This window comes from Verruconis gallopava, assembly GCF_000836295.1.
Source record: "Verruconis gallopava strain CBS 43764 unplaced genomic scaffold supercont1.18, whole genome shotgun sequence".
Taxonomy (NCBI): Eukaryota; Fungi; Ascomycota; class Dothideomycetes; order Venturiales; family Sympoventuriaceae; genus Verruconis; species Verruconis gallopava.
The window spans coordinates 37,350-52,818 of NW_015622154.1; the positions used below are offsets into that span (position 1 = coordinate 37,350).

Sequence of the window (15,469 nt, forward strand, 5' to 3'; positions counted from 1 at the left end):
TGGGCCGTACTGAGGTCGAACCCTCCGCTCCCCCCCCCACCACCACCCCCCAAAAAAAACGCATCAGAACAGCAGAAGCCAGCGCCCCTAGTCGTCCAGCCCGCCCGCACAACCTTCACGCTCCAGGCAAGCATTCATTGTCAACTGTTCCTGTCGCGACCCCAGCGCTACATTAAGCCTTTCGCTGTCCCGAACCATCCTCCCACCCTTCGTTCTGAGTGACATCTAGCTCATGATTCGACCCCACATCGGAGCCTTTTGACTCGCGTCTGCCTTGGGCCACTCTGAGGGCAAAAGAGACAAGCCGCGCCCGTCTTCTCTCGCGACCCGCAACCAGTCGCACGTCCCTTCAGCAGCCCCGTGGCTTTCTTCGTCGTGAAATAATATTCCACCCCTGCCCGCTGCGGCCGTTCTTTCACCGTTTGTTTCTGTGTGAGCAGCTACGCTACCGGCTCGCCCCGCGCACGCGGCACACGCAAGGAAATCCTTGGGGCCGGTCTGCTTTGCTTCGTCTAAATCTTCACCCTTCAACTGGCCGTTCTCGATATCTGCGCCCGTCCGCAACCGCCGGCCAACACCATGGCGGGTCTCTTCAGGCGCATCTATGATTGGTTGCTCCGTCTCTTTTGGTAAGTTCAGCCTCACCTTGCTCGTCAGCCTAGCTTGCATGGCTGCATCCCAAGGCTGGCGAAGGAGCTCGACCTCTGACGATGATGCCTTCGTCGTCATCGCCTTTTTGCGTGTATCACCGTCAACGAAGGTATTTCGAACTCCGCCTCTAATCACTGGAGACGTGTAGGGCAACCGAGATGGACATAACCATGATCGGCTTGCAAAACGCTGGCAAGACATCGTTGCTTAGAGTACTAGCGGTAAGTTGGCTTTGCCTCGTTGTTCCGTCGCTACAAGAGAGCCATTTCTAATGGGGACGCAGGGTGGTGAATTCACCATTAAGTAGGCTCTAATTTGTCAGTAATGCGTCCTTTAGTTGACCTTGTGAAGCTCTATACCCACCGTCGGTTTCAACATGAAGCGTGTTCAAAAAGGACATGTGACCCTAAAATGGTACGTTGTGTCTTCGCCATGGCAATTCACGTTGTCACATTGATTCTGTTCCAACATCGCCCTCAAACGACGTGAACGACCGTTGTTGACGGTTGATGTAGCTGGGACCTCGGTGGTCAGCCGCGCTTCCGCTCGATGTGGGAGAGATATTGCAGGGGAGTAAATGCCATCGTGTAAGCCTGTTGCTCCTCTCGCTTGCTATGTCGGCTAAAATATCCTGCAGCTATATCGTTGACTCTGCCGACAAGGAAGCACTGCCCATTGCCAAGGAGGAGCTTCACCTGCTATTGGAGAAGCCAGCCTTGGAAGGCATACCGTTGCTAGTATTAGGCAACAAGTCAGACTTGCCTGAGAAGCTTTCTGTTGACGAGTTGATTGATGCGTTGGAGCTCAAATCTGTCTCTCGCCGTGAAGTAAGCTGCTATGGTATTAGCGCAAAAGAAGAAACGAACCTGGATGCCGTGCTGCAATGGCTGATCGCCAAAGCAAAGTGAGTCAGGGTCGGTATTTGTGAGTACCTATTCTGCCAATGCTGTGTCCATTACCTTTATTAAGTCCACAAAAGTCTACGAGGCTAGCCGAGAATATTATGACGATATACGAGACCATTGCTTTTGTTGAGGTGAACCTTACCTTAGTTCCATACGATTTTACGACAGCGTTAAGAAACACCACATGCCAGCGATGGCCAGAAGATTTCTATGGCGCGAAGCCCATATCTGCTTCATTGGCATATTTAGGATTCACGATTCTTTACGGATGGCCTGAGCTGATTGATGTCAGTTCGCTGCTCGGCAGTACTTTTTTTTCGATTGGATGATAGTAACAAAGCCGACTTGGAGCGTATGACAGCGTAACGTTAGGGGTAGTATTTTTAATGCTCTACATTTGTGGTTACTTTCAGATGGACGCTGTGATCTGGCATGCATCGCAGTCGAGTTCAATATAAGCATCAACCGAAGTCACAGAGCTCTTTGACGTTAACCCAAGCCTCGTAATGTCCTTTTCTGACCAAGAAGTAAGCTTTGGTCATGCTATTTATTCTCTTCGATTTGAACATGTTACGATTGAGGGATAGGTGACAAGAACGTGAGGGATAGGTGACAAGAACGTATCGCAGAGCTAGTCCACCAGTACGTGCGCCGCAGTGAAGCAAGAGCTAGCATGGTTTCAACCATGCTGAGGATAATATTGGGGATGCGTACTCGCTCAAAGATGGCATGTGGCAAAAAGATGAAAATACTTGACATGAAGTTGAAATGCTTGCAAGGCACGGATTGAAGAAAACATCGAGCTCTGACAGGACGCGAGCGTGCCTTTACGCAGGAACTGCTCGTACACTGATGCGTTGGCAATGCATTTGACGCTAGCTCGATTCGGCGAAGGCGTCTCAGGGTGATTGCAGAGTCCGCAGAGAAACTAGTTTTGCCGCTTTGGCTAGGGCTGGGCTGTGAGGCGCTGAGGACGCAAACGCTCTGTTGGGCGCGCGGCGTACCACAGCACGAAGAAGCGTCCAACATGTGACTATTTAGCATTTACACACAGCCGTGGTGAGCGATCTATCGGATATGGACAAGGCAGGAGGACGAAAGGCGTGGTGAGGAAGAGGCTGTGGGACACGGGCGTCCTGAGCCTTGCACCTGAAAGCCTGAAAGCCTGAAAGCCTGAGAGCACCGAGCACCGGAGGACGTTGATCAGGCTGCAAGGCCTTCTGCACGTGATCAGTTTGGCAATTATCGATAAGACCTAGCCTGAAACGGATGGATCCAGGCCGTGTTGCGTAGTGTTGCCGTGGTTGCGTCGCCCTCCCAAGGCGTCAGCACCAGACCCCCGTGTGCGAGGTACCGCTGACCTCACAAGACTCCTCGTGCATCCACCCCAACCGTCCCCGTCCCCCAAGGCTTCCGCATCGTCGCAAACAGGCCCATCCACATCCCATCATCACCCATCTTGCACGTCTTCTCTCTCAATATTTCGTTTCTGTTTTCATTCCCATAATCTACGCTTACTGGTTACATTGTCTCACTATGAAATACTCATCTGCCGTAGCGGCTGCTGCGCTGCTCGGCTCTGCCAGTGCCGGCGTGCACAAGATGAAGCTCAAGAAGGTTCCTCTTAGTGAGCAGCTTGTGCGTGATTGCTCAAAGGCGCTCACGTCGTATACAAGTGCTAATAGAAGCTCCAGGAGCATCACGACATCGGCCAACATGCTCGCGCCCTTGGCCAGAAGTACATGGGCATTCGCCCTCAGAGTCATGCGGAAGAGATGTTCTCGGACACTCGCTACAAGGGCGAAGGAGCTCATCCCGTTCCCGTCAGCAACTTCTTGAACGCTCAATACTTCTCCGAGATCTCTGTCGGAACTCCGCCACAAAACTTTAAAGTTGTCCTCGACACCGGCAGCTCCAACCTCTGGGTTCCATCCTCGGAGTGTGGCTCGATTGCGTGCTACCTTCACAGCAAGTACGATCATGACAGCTCATCAACATACAAGAAGAACGGCTCTGAGTTCGCCATTCAATATGGCTCTGGCTCACTGAGTGGATATGTCTCTAGAGATACCGTGAGAATTGGTGACTTGACCATCAAGGACCAACTTTTTGCAGAGGCGACATCTGAACCGGGCCTTGCTTTTGCCTTCGGCAGGTTCGATGGCATCTTAGGCCTTGCCTACGATACCATTTCTGTTAACAAAATCCCACCCCCATTCTATAGTATGATCGACCAGAAGCTTATTGACGAGCCTGTTTTCGCATTCTATCTCAGCGACACAAAGGATGGCGATGACTCTGAGGCTGTCTTTGGCGGAATCGACAAGTCCCATTACACTGGTGATATCACTTACATCCCCCTTCGTCGCAAGGCCTACTGGGAGGTTGATCTCGACGCTATCACTTTCGGTGACGCCACTGCTGAGATCGAAAACACTGGTGTTATCCTTGACACCGGCACCTCCCTTATTGCACTCCCATCCACTATGGCTGAGCTCTTGTGAGTAATAACCATTGCTGCTTTCTTCTTCGAGTGAAGCTGACGTACTGTAATAGGAATAAAGAGATTGGTGCCAAGAAATCCTTTAACGGCCAATACACGGTTGAGTGCGAGAAGCGTGATAGCCTTCCAGACTTGACCTTCACCTTGACTGGTCACAACTTCACTATCGGCCCCTATGACTATATTCTTGAAGTACAAGGTTCTTGCATCTCTGCATTCATGGGCATGGACATCCCTGAACCAGCTGGTCCTCTTGCAATTCTTGGCGATGCCTTCCTCCGCAAGTGGTACTCCATCTATGACCTTGGAAAGGATGCTGTTGGTATTGCCAAATCTGCGTAGAACCAATAAGGTGGAATGTGGATATATGGATGGTCGGAAGAATTTGGATGATCGCTTTGTGCCATAGTCACTTTGTTTGCTGAAGAAGGATAAAGTTGTATGGGTACGGATAACGGAGTAAAATCGATAAGCTCTCTGGCTCCGTTTCAGTCTTTGATAGTTCCCTTGTATCCTAAATCTGAATATTCTCATATCCATAGTGAACCTGTTCTGTTGCTGAAATCTCACTCGTACACGTATTCAAGCTTATCCAATTCCACGCTGGCAGAATATCTTTCTCGTCAAATTCACCATCTTGTGATTTCCAATTTTTAAAGCCAAGTCTCCCAATTACTTTTCATATGTGTTGGTGGTTATCATAAGTGCGTATTGTGACCGTTGCTAAGCGCGCGCTTAACTTTGAACGAGTTGGCCAAGCTTAGGTGTACGTTCATGTTTGAGCCTACGACACCTATCCACCCGTCGCAAAACAACGCCACTTTTAATCACTCACAATGTCCGTCGATGAGATGGAAGGGGTTGCTCAGGACCCATCAGTGCACTTGCAGACCAACTTCCAGCTCTTGGAACGCGCGGTTGCCCAGTTCGACACACGCTTTACCCTTCGAGCTTTACGAAGCATTTCGTCTTTACGGAAACAGCTTGCTGAGACAAAGCTCGCGCATCTAGACGTAACGAAGCCGACATCTCAGCTGCTTTTAGAAGCCGAGCAGGAACTGTCTGGCGATGCAAGGAAGGAGTCTGTCCCTGAGATCAGGATATACATCGCCATCCTCATTCAGGTATGTAATAAGGAACATGGCTGCTAAGCGATTTCCTTACCTTTTTTAGGTCTACCTGTGGGACTCCAGACGCTATGAAGACGGTGCAAGGTTTTCATATCATCTGGTAGACGAAATTCGTGACCTCAACCGACGCACCCTCGACCCACTCGCCTCGCGTGCCTACTTCTACCTGTCTCTCTTCTATGAGCAGCTAGATCCCAAGCCACCATCAAGACAATCCCCGGTTATCGAAATCAGAGGCAAACTGCTCGCTGCCTTGAGAAGTGCGGTACTCCGGAAAGACACCGAAACACAAGCCTCTGTCATCGTTCTCCTACTCCGCAACTACATTTCCATCGCAGACATCTCGCAGGCAGATGCTTTAGTCGTACAGACATCGTTCCCTGAGAATGCACCTCACAATCAGGTGGCTCGATTCTTGTACTATCTGGGGCGTATACGGGCTATTCAGCTGAATTACACGGAAGCCCACGAGCACCTGGTCTCGGCGACCCGCAAAGCACCTACTAATGCAGTTGCTGTCGGATTCTATCAAGCTTCTATGAAATTTTTGGTGGTTGTTGAATTACTCATGGGAGATATTCCCGAACGATCCATATTCAGTCAGCCGAAGCTTGAGAGCGCGCTTGAGCCTTATTTCAGTCTCGTCAAAGCTGTAAGGTCTGGAGAGATGAAGCATTTCTTGAAGACTGTACAGGAGCATTCATCCACCTTCCACCGAGACGGCACTTACACTCTTATCCTGCGCTTGCGCCAAAACGTCATCCGCACAGGCATCCGTATGCTCTCTCTCTCCTACTCGCGCATATCACTTCGTGACATATGCCAACGTCTGGGCCTTGAGAGCGAGGAATCAGCGGAATTCATTGTCGCTAAAGCCATCCGAGACGGCGTCATAGAAGCTACAATTGACACTGAAAGAGGATTTATGCAGACCAAACAGGCAGGTGACGTGTACGCTACTCGTGAGCCAGCTGAAGCATTCCACGAGCGCATCAAGGCATGTTTGTCATTACATGATGAGTGCGTAAAGGCCATGCGCTTCCCAATGAATCAGCATCGGCTCGAGTTGAAGAATGCGCAGGAAGCTAGGGAGCGGGAGCGGGAGCTTGCGAAGGAGATTCAGGACGGGGAAATTGACGAAGACGATGCTGCAGGTGACTTTGAAGGGTTGTAAACCCGCATGAGAGTCGTTGAATCAGCAAGGAGTTCTCGGAGCCGTTGTAAAATAGAGCTTCTAGTCTACCAATGATTATAGTTCAGCACAGATAGCACGTGAGATCAAATCTATGAACGAAGGATATCAGTATTTTTAATTGTCTCGAATTTTTTTTTGGAAGAATTTTTTTTATTTGAGAAAGTTCCAGCTATCGCGCGTATCTATTCCAAATTTCGCTTCTCATATCGTTTTAGAGATTATGGAACTGTTCCGTTGGCCGCCGATCTTTCACGAGCTCAACTACAAGATTCCAACACACAATCTGAACCATTTAACATCTACCATTGGCAATATGAATTGAGCACAGAATGGTTGGCGTTCCTCGAAGCACCGGCTGTGGGACATGTGTGAAGAGGCGTATTAAGGTGAGCGCAGAGCGTACCAAGTTTGTGGCAGCCTGACCGGGCAACAGTGCGATGAAGGAAAGCCCCAGTGCGAAAACTGTCTCAAGTACGGCAGTCCATGCCCAGGATACGATAGAGAACTTAAATTTATAACCGGGAAACCACATCGAACGAAGAGAAGCTCAAAACCGAATAAATCAAAGTCTCCTCATAGTGATGCCCAAACGAGATTCACCCCAGAGTCTCTTATCAGTTCGTCCTCAATTTCATCAAGATCATCTCATAGTAGTGAAATACCAACCATAAAGCAAGAATGGTCTAATGACATCACTGCGCTCGAACCTTTCGATGAGAAGCTATCCAGAGAGAAGTGTCATCGGCCATTTTTGGATCTCATTTATTCATTATGCGCAACACTACCTCCGCAGAAGCAGTATCAACTGCAGCTGATCAGCTCCCTGTGCGAGAATTTGCCGACTACGAGGAGTAGTGAAGAGATACAGATGATATCAGGTTATTTGATGCATCTACCAGCGCATTTTGGGAACTCGAGAGCGCTAGATGCAGCCGCTGTAGCTTTTGCTGCACAACAGATAGGCACCATCTGTGGCGACAAGCAGATGATAGGCAGGGGACGAGATGCCTATGTTCGTGCATTATCCTGCCTGCAAAGAGCGCTGAATGATCCTGCGGAAGCTACGCGATCCGAGACAAACTCATCTGCACTTCTATTGTGTATTTATGAGGTATGCACTAAATAGCGCAGGGTTTGCTTCAACTGACAAGGGATTTCAAGCTTTTTGCAGGCACTACAGCTTTCAACGTCTGGATGAAGCATGCTGCGGGTTTGTCAAAACTCATCCAGCATCGCGGTGCAGACAGCTTCCGAAATGATCATGATATAGCGATACTTCGTGCTTGCCGCGGTGTCATTGTGAGTTTGACTACTTGCGCAGTTTTTTCTTCTCTCACTCATGCGTGTAGATAATGGATTGCATGTTTTCGGGAAAAGAAGTCTTCTTCAACCAAAATACATGGCGAGAAGTGACCCGAGCTCAGAAGCCAGCGCACATGGACGACGATTTCCATCAATTCTTCGAGCGTTTTATGGAGTTGATGGCTGAACTCGCAGAGTTATTGGCTGACGGGTGGAATTTGAGAGAGGCTACGCGTCTTGGACAACCACTGCCAATCGATGTAGAGAAGATTCATAAGCTCGTCTGCCGTACGACACAAGTCTACACGCGTTTAAAACTTTGGTCTCTAGAGATGGAAGAAAGGTTATCGTCACCGATCGAAGAATCATCCTCAACTAATGACGCACTCTTTCCTATTGTGTATGCATTCAGAACATACACAGCCGCAGGTCTATATGTTAATTATTGGGCTTGCATGATTATTTTGCGAATGATCTTGCAAACATGTGGCTGCGTGCCTGAAGACGCCGTCGATAATCGAGAATTTGCTAACAAAATATGCAGAAGTGTTGAATGGAATTCGCGTGATGTTTGGGCAGGATTCCGACTGGGGTTTCCCTTGCGAATCGCCTTTGAGGCAGCCGATCCAAACGTCCAAAGGTGGATCGGAGAAAAGCACGTCATGCTTTCAAAGACGTATGCTGCATCCAGCTTGGAGGGGCTGCCCGAATATGGCATTATCAAGCATCTGAAGGACCAGCTAGCGTCAAGTCCTTAAATCACGAGCATCATGCATTTTTGACCGTGTATGAAAGCTTTTTTTAAGGTCTAACAATACTCAAATATACAGAACAATGTGCTTGTCTGTTGCTGTTCCTCAGACATTGACGTCCTCCTTCAAAGGCTGACTCCCGATCTCAGATAACTCGATCCGTCTGTCCTTTCGGTTTCCGATGATGGGCTGTGCAAATAGCGACGCCGTGATAAGTAAGAACACAATGGCGATTTCCATGACGAACTCCAACCCGACAGCCAACTTCCAGTCACCAACCGCTGGACTATACTTTATACCGCCAAAATTCCCCAACATCATGTACGTGATGCGAACTGCATAAAAAGGTACCGCTGCGGCTACGCAGCGAAGCGCATGTTGTGCTGCTGGTGGCATGGTGCGAAAGTGGCCCGCCAAAACCAGATATAGCAGGATAGCGATAAGGAAAGCGAAGATGGCGAGGATTATGCATGCACCGCTCTTCATCAGGGTGATGTTAACGAGGCTGCCGGCGAGCACGATAAGGACCACAGCGACGATGATGGGTAAGCGGATCCATTGTAAGAGAAGTTTGATCAGGTGTGGATAGTGAGATGCATGTCGTTGATTGAGACCAACATGGCCACTAAGATAGCTCGTTAGCTGAAGACGGAAGGATGGCTGTTTTTCTTGTGGAGTCAACAAACCATTTCAGAAGCACGAGACTGAACTCGAAGAGTAAAGGTGTGACACCAATCCCTTGGAGAACAATCTCCGTAATAACAAGACCTTTAGCGGCATTTGGTTTTGCAAGATACAACGCAAAGCCAACGATCCGCACTGAAGGCAATATCAGCTTGAACTTGCATTAAAAAATCTGCGCAGTCTGCCCTGTCGTACCTTGGGACAAGATCACTATCAGGTTCCTGATCCAGCCATTAAAGATGCATATGAATACTGTACGTTTTTTGCTGCGGTCCCAGTAATACCACTCCTGGAAGCTACGGATAATTAATCCTACGGTCCAGATGGTCCCCCAGATCACGACCTCAGCAATTGCTGTATTGTGGCGGCCTGGGTTGGTGGGAAGTGAGATCTTGTCAGGAAGATTGAAAGACATGTCCAACACAATTGATTTAGATGTTTGAACAAGATTGAAATAGGAAAGTAAGGTTTTGCTTGTTCGAGGCTTTTGTTGACCAGTTCGATGAGCTTGCTAAAGGAAGTCCACAGGCTACCATTATATACGACATAACCAAAACTTGCGGCCTGAAGGAACGGTGGCTCCGGATGCACAAGAACAACTTGCATTCAACGTAACTAAATCTCGTATTGAAGCGGCTGGAGATCTGAGTTTGATTGGCAGCGAATGTGCTCGTGTGCGAACACCATGATGAAACTGATCAAAGGCTTGGACATCACAAGGCAAAACTGATGAATTTTACAGGCATCATCGGGCTATAAAGCTTATTTCAGTTAAGCGTTTAAGCCTTTACTTATTTGCGTGCTTTGTGAGTTGATGAAACCCCACGTAAGCGCATGTGCAAGGAGCAGTTACTCGCGATATAAATCCCGATTGGGCATAGCCGTCCCGCTGAGGCTCAGCAGCACAAGGACTCTCGACGTACGCACAGCCCCTGACAAAAACTTAACATGGCTGCCTACGTTGATGCACAGCAGAACAACCTCATCTTTTGCCGTCAAGCTAATGCAGCTTGAAAAAATGGATGTTGAAGCGCCTGGAGTTGTTAGTCTACGCTGCAAGGCTGTTGCGTAATTGATTCATCATACTTGTGCTGCAGTCAAGCGTTCGCTACCTTGATATACGATCAGCTTGGAAATAAGATCTCTAGCCACAGTCGATGTATCTGGTAAAAGTTCAGACCAGGGCTTTGGCGAGTATTCTACCCATTGGATTTTCCCCCAATCTGGACAACTCTCTGCGGCCTACAAACGTCTTAGTCTCACATATTAGGTGGCGCAAAGATATACAAACCGGCCAACTTTCTAGCGTAGGGGTACCAAGTTTCATGAAGATGCTCTGAATTAACGTGAGGTCACTCCCAGCATCTCCAGAGTCGAAGAATGGCGTGGATGAGGATGTCACCACCTGCGCCGCGACACAGCCACCAGCCCAGATATCGAGACTTGCGTCATACGAAGAATTACCGAAGAGTATATCTGGAGCTCTGTAACTCGTCGTACCCACGTCGGTAATTTTTTGGTCTGGAGGCTCTGAGTCGGGATCGTTGGGATCCCAGACGATGCCAAAGTCTGCTAGATACGCTGGACCGGAGGGAGTCTTCATTAATATATTAGATGGCTTGACATCACGATGAATGATTCCGACAGAGTGTAGATACATGAGTGCTGAGAAGAGGTCTCGTAAATAGCTGCGACCTTGCGCTTCTGCTATGTAACCTTGCCTAAGAATCATGTCGAGTTCGTATGGCATAAACGGGAATACGAGAACCAGGTGGCTATAGCCTGGCTCACGGAAGGATTCCCATAGCGGGATGATGTTGGGGTGAGAGAGCTTTTGCAAAACCCTTACCTCCCGCTCGGAATTATGCGGTGGAGTCATGCCGATCAGATAAGTGACCTTGAGCGCAACGACAGCTCCCGCAAGTCCCACAAAGGAGGCTGGGTTGTCAACAGGCGCGGTCGCCTTGTATACGTCTGAGTGAAGACCGTCGCGAAAATGCCTGGCATTCTTGTACCTTCCAACCGTCTTTGTTCCGCGCTGTCCAAGCTCTTCGTCCTTATCTATCGAGACAGCGTCTTGGACAGGCTTTGCTTCTTGTCGTAGCTCGTCGAGCAGCTCGTTGCATTGACGATGGTAATCAAGCTTTTCATCACGTGAGAGGAGGGCACGGAATTGGAGGCAGACAGCTTACAATTTCGGAAGCTCGGCCAAATATGGATGCCTCCAGCGTTTTGGCCCTCTGAGAGGCCTCAGCTGGCGTGACGTCTGGATTCGCGCTCTTGTACTCTGCCGTGCTAGTTATGACATGTCAGGATCCATACCAGCGCACTCATGTGACTGGAACATACATGCATTTTTACAATTGAAGCGAGCCTTTCGGAAAACGAGAGGCGGTAGCGCCAGTCGGAGGCGGCGTCCATGATGAAAGTTCTTGGTCCGGGAGCACGAAGAGTATCTGATACAAGACTCGAGGAGAATAGAACGAGAGAAGTGCACTGGAAGGGAGGGTAGGCATTCGAATACGGGGGGCAGAGAGCGAAGGTAGCGAAGGGAACGGCGGAGAGCCAATGAGAACTCGGCTTGGGAGCGGTCTTGGGAACCTGCAAGCTCCGGCGCGAACGGCGCGGTTCAGAGCCGCAGGTGACGATGAACAGCTCGCTTTATTTTCTTTTTCTGCTACATCTTGCCTCGCAGCTGAGTTACCGTCTGTTCGAGGCAGCCCGTGAGTTTGAGGCTGTTGACACGTCGTTTGCCATTGCGACTGGTGGTCGTTCTACTCCCGTTATGTCGACGTATTAGGTCAAGCTCGTCGGGAGCGTGGCCCCAGCATGAGCACGGCCGGCGCCGGCTGCGCTACGTCGAAGGTTGACGTGCCACTGCTCATCGCATGCATAACTTAGCTTTCCACGTACGTGCCGCAGATTGACTGCGCTGGCTGCTATCTCGCTGTCGGTCCCATGTAGTGCCTGACTTCCTGTCTGCTGCCTTTCGCTTTCTACCACATTTTTCCCATCGACAGCCATGGATCTACAGAGGCAGGACTACCCTGCGATGCTGGTGTGTATAAGCCAATGTCAAACTCTCAAAACGCAACACAATGCTTAGAATGGTCGTAGGACAAACTCCAGCCTCTCCAGGCCGTCAATCTGCTCAGCGACCGGCTGAAATATATTAACCGTCTGAATGTTGATGTGGCCGAGTGGCTTCTGGTTCGTGCAACATTCGACCGAATCAACTAAGCAAGATCTAATGAGGCTTAGGAACGGCGGCGCATCGAAGAGACATACGCCACGTCACTTCGTAAGCTTGCTGCGAGAGGATTCAAAGATTCTGAGCTTTCCGATCTGGGGTATGCGGCATACGTAGCGCTGGCATAGTTAAAGGGGGACGGCTGCTAACGTCTGGTCAGCATCTTCCAAATCCCATGGCAGAAGATGATAAACTCGATCGAGGGCGTTGCAAGTGCCCACTACGGTCTCGCACAAAGCATTGGGTCGGACGTGGAGGTGCCGTTAAGGGAGTGGGCGTCCAAAGATCGCGACATGGTGCAAATGACAAACATGGTTGGAAATATACACGCGATTGCAAAAGAACTTGAGAGTGCCCAGAAAAAGTCGGAGAAGCTGAGTAGCAAGGGAGGGAAGGCTGATGCTGGCAAAGTCGCCAATGCCTCCAGCGAGGTCGAAAACGCGCTTCAGCAATGGAAATCGCAAGCACCCTTCGTCTTTGAGCGACTACAGGCCGTTGACGAGGCTCGCGTTGACAATATGCGCGACCTACTCACCCAATACCAGACGAGCCTTATCGAAGCTGGATCTGCCCTCTCCGAATCAGCCGAAGATTCCTTGAACGCACTGCTGAATATGCAGACTGCGGATGAGATCAAAACGTTTGTTATGAAGACAACGAAAACTTTACCCCAATCGCAAAGGCGACTGAGCATGCGGCAAGAACATCCTCCACCTTCTACAACAGATGCCAGCTCTTCCCTTGCCCCTGTGTCATCTGTACCCAGGGACGATGGATCAAGTCATAGATCCAATTCTTGTATGGTTTTTCTTAGTATGAGCCCCCCCAACGCCTGCTAATAGCCTCTAGTCCAAGATCGCCCAGAACGGCCACCAATCACGAGTGAAAAATCGTCGGAGAAAGGGAGCAAGTTCGGTCTGAAAAGGCTAGGCACGGTCATTGCACGACGTAGACAAAGTACGAATCCTTATGCCCAAAGTCGATCGCCAGAGCGTAAGAAATCGTCGTCTGATGTGCGATCGCCGTTCGGCCGCTTTGCGCGCAAAGAACACTCGCACCAACCTCTTGAAACAGTACCCTCACCTCCAAGAACCGCAAACTCTGGGTTCGAAGAAACCCCCGCCAGCCGTTCCTCTAATGCACCACCTCAGATGGAACCGCTTACAAATGTAACATCGGATGGTACGAACGGCACAAATCTAGAGACAGTCCATGAACAATCGACCATGTCGGAGCCTGTGAACGGCACTGCAAATGCACCAGTGGGTGTCCTGCAAGAGCCCTTGCAACCCTCGTCTGTGACATATGAGGTATATTCTCTCTGGCATTGTTGGTATTATGGATCCTAATCAAACTCTAGCCGCCAAAAGATGAACATGGATTTACAATTCCGCCTCCCAGTCACCGAGACCCCATGCAGCAAGCTTTGGCTGAGGCAGCAGAGCAAGTTCTCATCTCCGTAAAATTTTAGAGCAAGAAATAACACAGGCCAGGGTAAATGAATCACAGCCGCAATTCAAAGTCGATATCAAAAACGCACCAATTCAGGAAGATAGCGGCGATACCTCAGCTGCATTTGCAAAATTTGGAAATGCCCTTCAAAGTGTACGATTTTTCGCTCCAATCGTAATAGATCAGAACTCACACTCGGCAGCAAACCCAGCCTAGACGAAGTATGGGTACGATACGGAATAGACGAGATAGGAACACTATTATGATTCCTAATGGGCAGTCTATACCCGAACTACCCAAGGATCCGGCACTTGCAACGCCTCCTGGCAGTGCTCCTTTGCCTGCTGAAGCATCATCTCCTGCTGCGGGTATGCCAATCGAACCGGTATCATCAACAACTACAAATGCGCCGATGGAAGTAGCTACAGCAGCTGTCTTGAGCCTGCCGTCTCCCCCCCTCGTGGCAGCTGCGCCATCAACGGACACTTCCGTAACAGTACCTTCACAAATGAACTCTCCGAACTCTCAGACATCTCCTTTCAAAATGCCTCATCGGAGCACTTTAGCTCTGGAGGACCACACGAGTTCAGACACCCATTCCATTCGGTCCGGCAGATCGTTAGGCAGTACAGTTAGCACAACAGTCAGACACCCAGATATGCACGAACCGGGCCTAAACAGTTCATTCGTAGAAACGATAAATGCGGTGTTCTCTGACGGGAAGGTAACACGTGCAAGTCTAGTTGGGGAGATTGGCCTTTCATTTAATCCCACGGACCTCGACGCGCCCTTCGGTACAGAAATCATACGACTAGAGAACCTGGGCGCGAACGACAAGTTAGCACCAAATCCAGCTTTCATCGACGCTGTTCCAGGTAAGGTTGGTCATTTCAGCGTTGATCTGGGACAGATCACGAAGACGCAAGTAGCATTCAAGTATCAGGTTCACATCACGCCGGAGGAGGCAACTTCTCGTATGCCGTTGCTTCTGCAATCACAGTGGCGCATCGATTCAAAGCAAGCCGATTGCCGCGTATCCTACAGTCTTAATCCCTCTTACCCTTTTGAATCACTCACTTTTAGCGACTTGGCCATTGTCATTCAAGTCAACATTTCTTCAGGCTCGAGATTGCAATCATGTCGCGCTTCTGATGGGTTTAAATTCAGAAAGGAGTCTGGTCTTGTCTATTGGAGGCTTGGCGATGTCGTTCTTACAAAACAAGGTCCACCAAAACCGCTCCTTGCGCGATTTATCACTGAGGGGGAAGTTAGGCCGGGTACTGCGGAAGCGAGGTGGGAGATAAATGGGTCTTTAGGAAGTGGCGTCATCCTGTCAAAGCTTGAAGAGAGCAAAGGCAAAGAAAAAGAAATAGAAGAAGATCCTTTTGCCGATGAGGGCGACAATGGAAGTCAGAGAGAAAGTGAGTTGTGGAAGGACGTTATAGCGATAAAGAAGTGGCGATCGGGCAATTATATGGCTTCGTGAAGGAAGGCAGAGTCCTCATGTCGTGTTTAGAGAGACTGTTGGTGATAATGCGGACACAAGGTATGGAGAAGCAGAGAATTGATCTTGTAAATAAGATATACCAGACGTGATATTGCGACTTTCGTAGCTGATAATTCAATACTAATGGCTTCATCAAAG

At 49.5% G+C, this 15,469-nt stretch overlaps 7 protein-coding genes across 9 annotated transcripts; 5 read left to right on the forward strand and 2 right to left on the reverse strand.

Moving 5' to 3' along the window:
* Positions 1-87: 87 nt before the first annotated feature.
* On the forward strand, positions 88-2,040 carry PV09_05626 (uncharacterized protein). The gene is made up of 7 exons (XM_016359153.1): positions 88-629; positions 800-872; positions 935-954; positions 1,003-1,065; positions 1,167-1,238; positions 1,289-1,575; positions 1,631-2,040. The coding sequence occupies exons 1-6, from the start codon at positions 580-582 to the stop codon at positions 1,557-1,559; spliced, it is 549 nt and encodes a 182-aa protein (XP_016212832.1). The 5' UTR covers positions 88-579; the 3' UTR covers positions 1,560-1,575; positions 1,631-2,040.
* An 855-nt stretch (positions 2,041-2,895) lies between these two features.
* PV09_05627 (vacuolar protease A) lies at positions 2,896-4,661 on the forward strand. Its single transcript, XM_016359154.1, has 3 exons — positions 2,896-3,194; positions 3,251-4,056; positions 4,113-4,661. Exons 1-3 carry the CDS (start codon positions 3,093-3,095, stop codon positions 4,399-4,401), a joined length of 1,197 nt encoding a protein of 398 aa, XP_016212833.1. The 5' UTR covers positions 2,896-3,092; the 3' UTR covers positions 4,402-4,661.
* A 188-nt stretch (positions 4,662-4,849) lies between these two features.
* On the forward strand, positions 4,850-6,502 carry PV09_05628 (uncharacterized protein). Its single transcript, XM_016359155.1, has 2 exons — positions 4,850-5,183; positions 5,233-6,502. Exons 1-2 carry the CDS (start codon positions 4,896-4,898, stop codon positions 6,361-6,363), a joined length of 1,419 nt encoding a protein of 472 aa, XP_016212834.1. The 5' UTR covers positions 4,850-4,895; the 3' UTR covers positions 6,364-6,502.
* A 123-nt stretch (positions 6,503-6,625) lies between these two features.
* On the forward strand, positions 6,626-9,216 carry PV09_05629. 3 transcript variants are annotated; one of them, XM_016359157.1, is made up of 5 exons: positions 6,626-6,770; positions 6,818-7,495; positions 7,546-7,683; positions 7,734-8,528; positions 8,588-9,216. In XM_016359157.1, exons 1-4 carry the CDS (start codon positions 6,714-6,716, stop codon positions 8,442-8,444), a joined length of 1,584 nt encoding a protein of 527 aa, XP_016212836.1. In that variant the 5' UTR covers positions 6,626-6,713; the 3' UTR covers positions 8,445-8,528; positions 8,588-9,216. The 3 variants fall into 3 exon arrangements, with proteins under 3 accessions (XP_016212836.1, XP_016212837.1, XP_016212835.1); XM_016359158.1 differs by having other exon boundaries at positions 6,818-7,001; positions 7,062-7,495; positions 7,734-9,216; XM_016359156.1 differs by having other exon boundaries at positions 7,734-9,216.
* PV09_05630 (uncharacterized protein) lies at positions 8,533-9,537 on the reverse strand (the record flags this gene model as incomplete). The annotated part of the gene is made up of 3 exons (XM_016359159.1): positions 8,533-9,063; positions 9,125-9,257; positions 9,318-9,537. The coding sequence occupies 3 exons, from the start codon at positions 9,535-9,537 to the stop codon at positions 8,544-8,546; spliced, it is 873 nt and encodes a 290-aa protein (XP_016212838.1). The 3' UTR covers positions 8,533-8,543.
* Positions 9,538-10,117: 580 nt separating this feature from the next.
* PV09_05631 (uncharacterized protein) lies at positions 10,118-11,543 on the reverse strand (the record flags this gene model as incomplete). The annotated part of the gene is made up of 5 exons (XM_016359160.1): positions 10,118-10,156; positions 10,209-10,364; positions 10,414-11,265; positions 11,315-11,417; positions 11,476-11,543. 5 exons carry the CDS (start codon positions 11,541-11,543, stop codon positions 10,118-10,120), a joined length of 1,218 nt encoding a protein of 405 aa, XP_016212839.1.
* A 426-nt stretch (positions 11,544-11,969) lies between these two features.
* Positions 11,970-15,468, forward strand: PV09_05632 (uncharacterized protein). The gene is made up of 8 exons (XM_016359161.1): positions 11,970-12,180; positions 12,240-12,332; positions 12,384-12,472; positions 12,533-13,170; positions 13,222-13,682; positions 13,733-13,815; positions 13,866-13,977; positions 14,027-15,468. The coding sequence occupies exons 1-8, from the start codon at positions 12,145-12,147 to the stop codon at positions 15,308-15,310; spliced, it is 2,796 nt and encodes a 931-aa protein (XP_016212840.1). The 5' UTR covers positions 11,970-12,144; the 3' UTR covers positions 15,311-15,468.
* Position 15,469: the final 1 nt, after the last annotated feature.

What these genes read in the sequence shown, in the direction of transcription:
- PV09_05629 (XM_016359156.1), top strand. Translation starts at nt 6,714, where the DNA reads ATGGTTGGCGTTCCTCGAAGCACCGGCTGTGGGACATGTGTGAAGAGG. An exon ending in GTGTGAAGAGGCGTATTAAG is followed by an intron (nt 6,771 to 6,817) that starts GTGAGCGCAGAG and finishes ACCGGGCAACAG; the next exon opens with TGCGATGAAGGAAAGCCCCA. An exon ending in GTGCTTGCCGCGGTGTCATT is followed by an intron (nt 7,684 to 7,733) that starts GTGAGTTTGACT and finishes TCATGCGTGTAG; the next exon opens with ATAATGGATTGCATGTTTTC.
- PV09_05626 (XM_016359153.1), top strand. Translation starts at nt 580, where the DNA reads ATGGCGGGTCTCTTCAGGCGCATCTATGATTGGTTGCTCCGTCTCTTT. An exon ending in GGACATGTGACCCTAAAATG is followed by an intron (nt 1,066 to 1,166) that starts GTACGTTGTGTC and finishes CGGTTGATGTAG; the next exon opens with CTGGGACCTCGGTGGTCAGC. An exon ending in AGGGGAGTAAATGCCATCGT is followed by an intron (nt 1,239 to 1,288) that starts GTAAGCCTGTTG and finishes AATATCCTGCAG; the next exon opens with CTATATCGTTGACTCTGCCG.
- PV09_05627 (XM_016359154.1), top strand. Translation starts at nt 3,093, where the DNA reads ATGAAATACTCATCTGCCGTAGCGGCTGCTGCGCTGCTCGGCTCTGCC. An exon ending in TTCCTCTTAGTGAGCAGCTT is followed by an intron (nt 3,195 to 3,250) that starts GTGCGTGATTGC and finishes TAGAAGCTCCAG; the next exon opens with GAGCATCACGACATCGGCCA. An exon ending in TCCACTATGGCTGAGCTCTT is followed by an intron (nt 4,057 to 4,112) that starts GTGAGTAATAAC and finishes GTACTGTAATAG; the next exon opens with GAATAAAGAGATTGGTGCCA.
- PV09_05632 (XM_016359161.1), top strand. Translation starts at nt 12,145, where the DNA reads ATGGATCTACAGAGGCAGGACTACCCTGCGATGCTG. An exon ending in AGGACTACCCTGCGATGCTG is followed by an intron (nt 12,181 to 12,239) that starts GTGTGTATAAGC and finishes GAATGGTCGTAG; the next exon opens with GACAAACTCCAGCCTCTCCA. An exon ending in TTGGAAATGCCCTTCAAAGT is followed by an intron (nt 13,978 to 14,026) that starts GTACGATTTTTC and finishes CACACTCGGCAG; the next exon opens with CAAACCCAGCCTAGACGAAG.
- PV09_05628 (XM_016359155.1), top strand. Translation starts at nt 4,896, where the DNA reads ATGTCCGTCGATGAGATGGAAGGGGTTGCTCAGGACCCATCAGTGCAC. An exon ending in ACATCGCCATCCTCATTCAG is followed by an intron (nt 5,184 to 5,232) that starts GTATGTAATAAG and finishes TACCTTTTTTAG; the next exon opens with GTCTACCTGTGGGACTCCAG.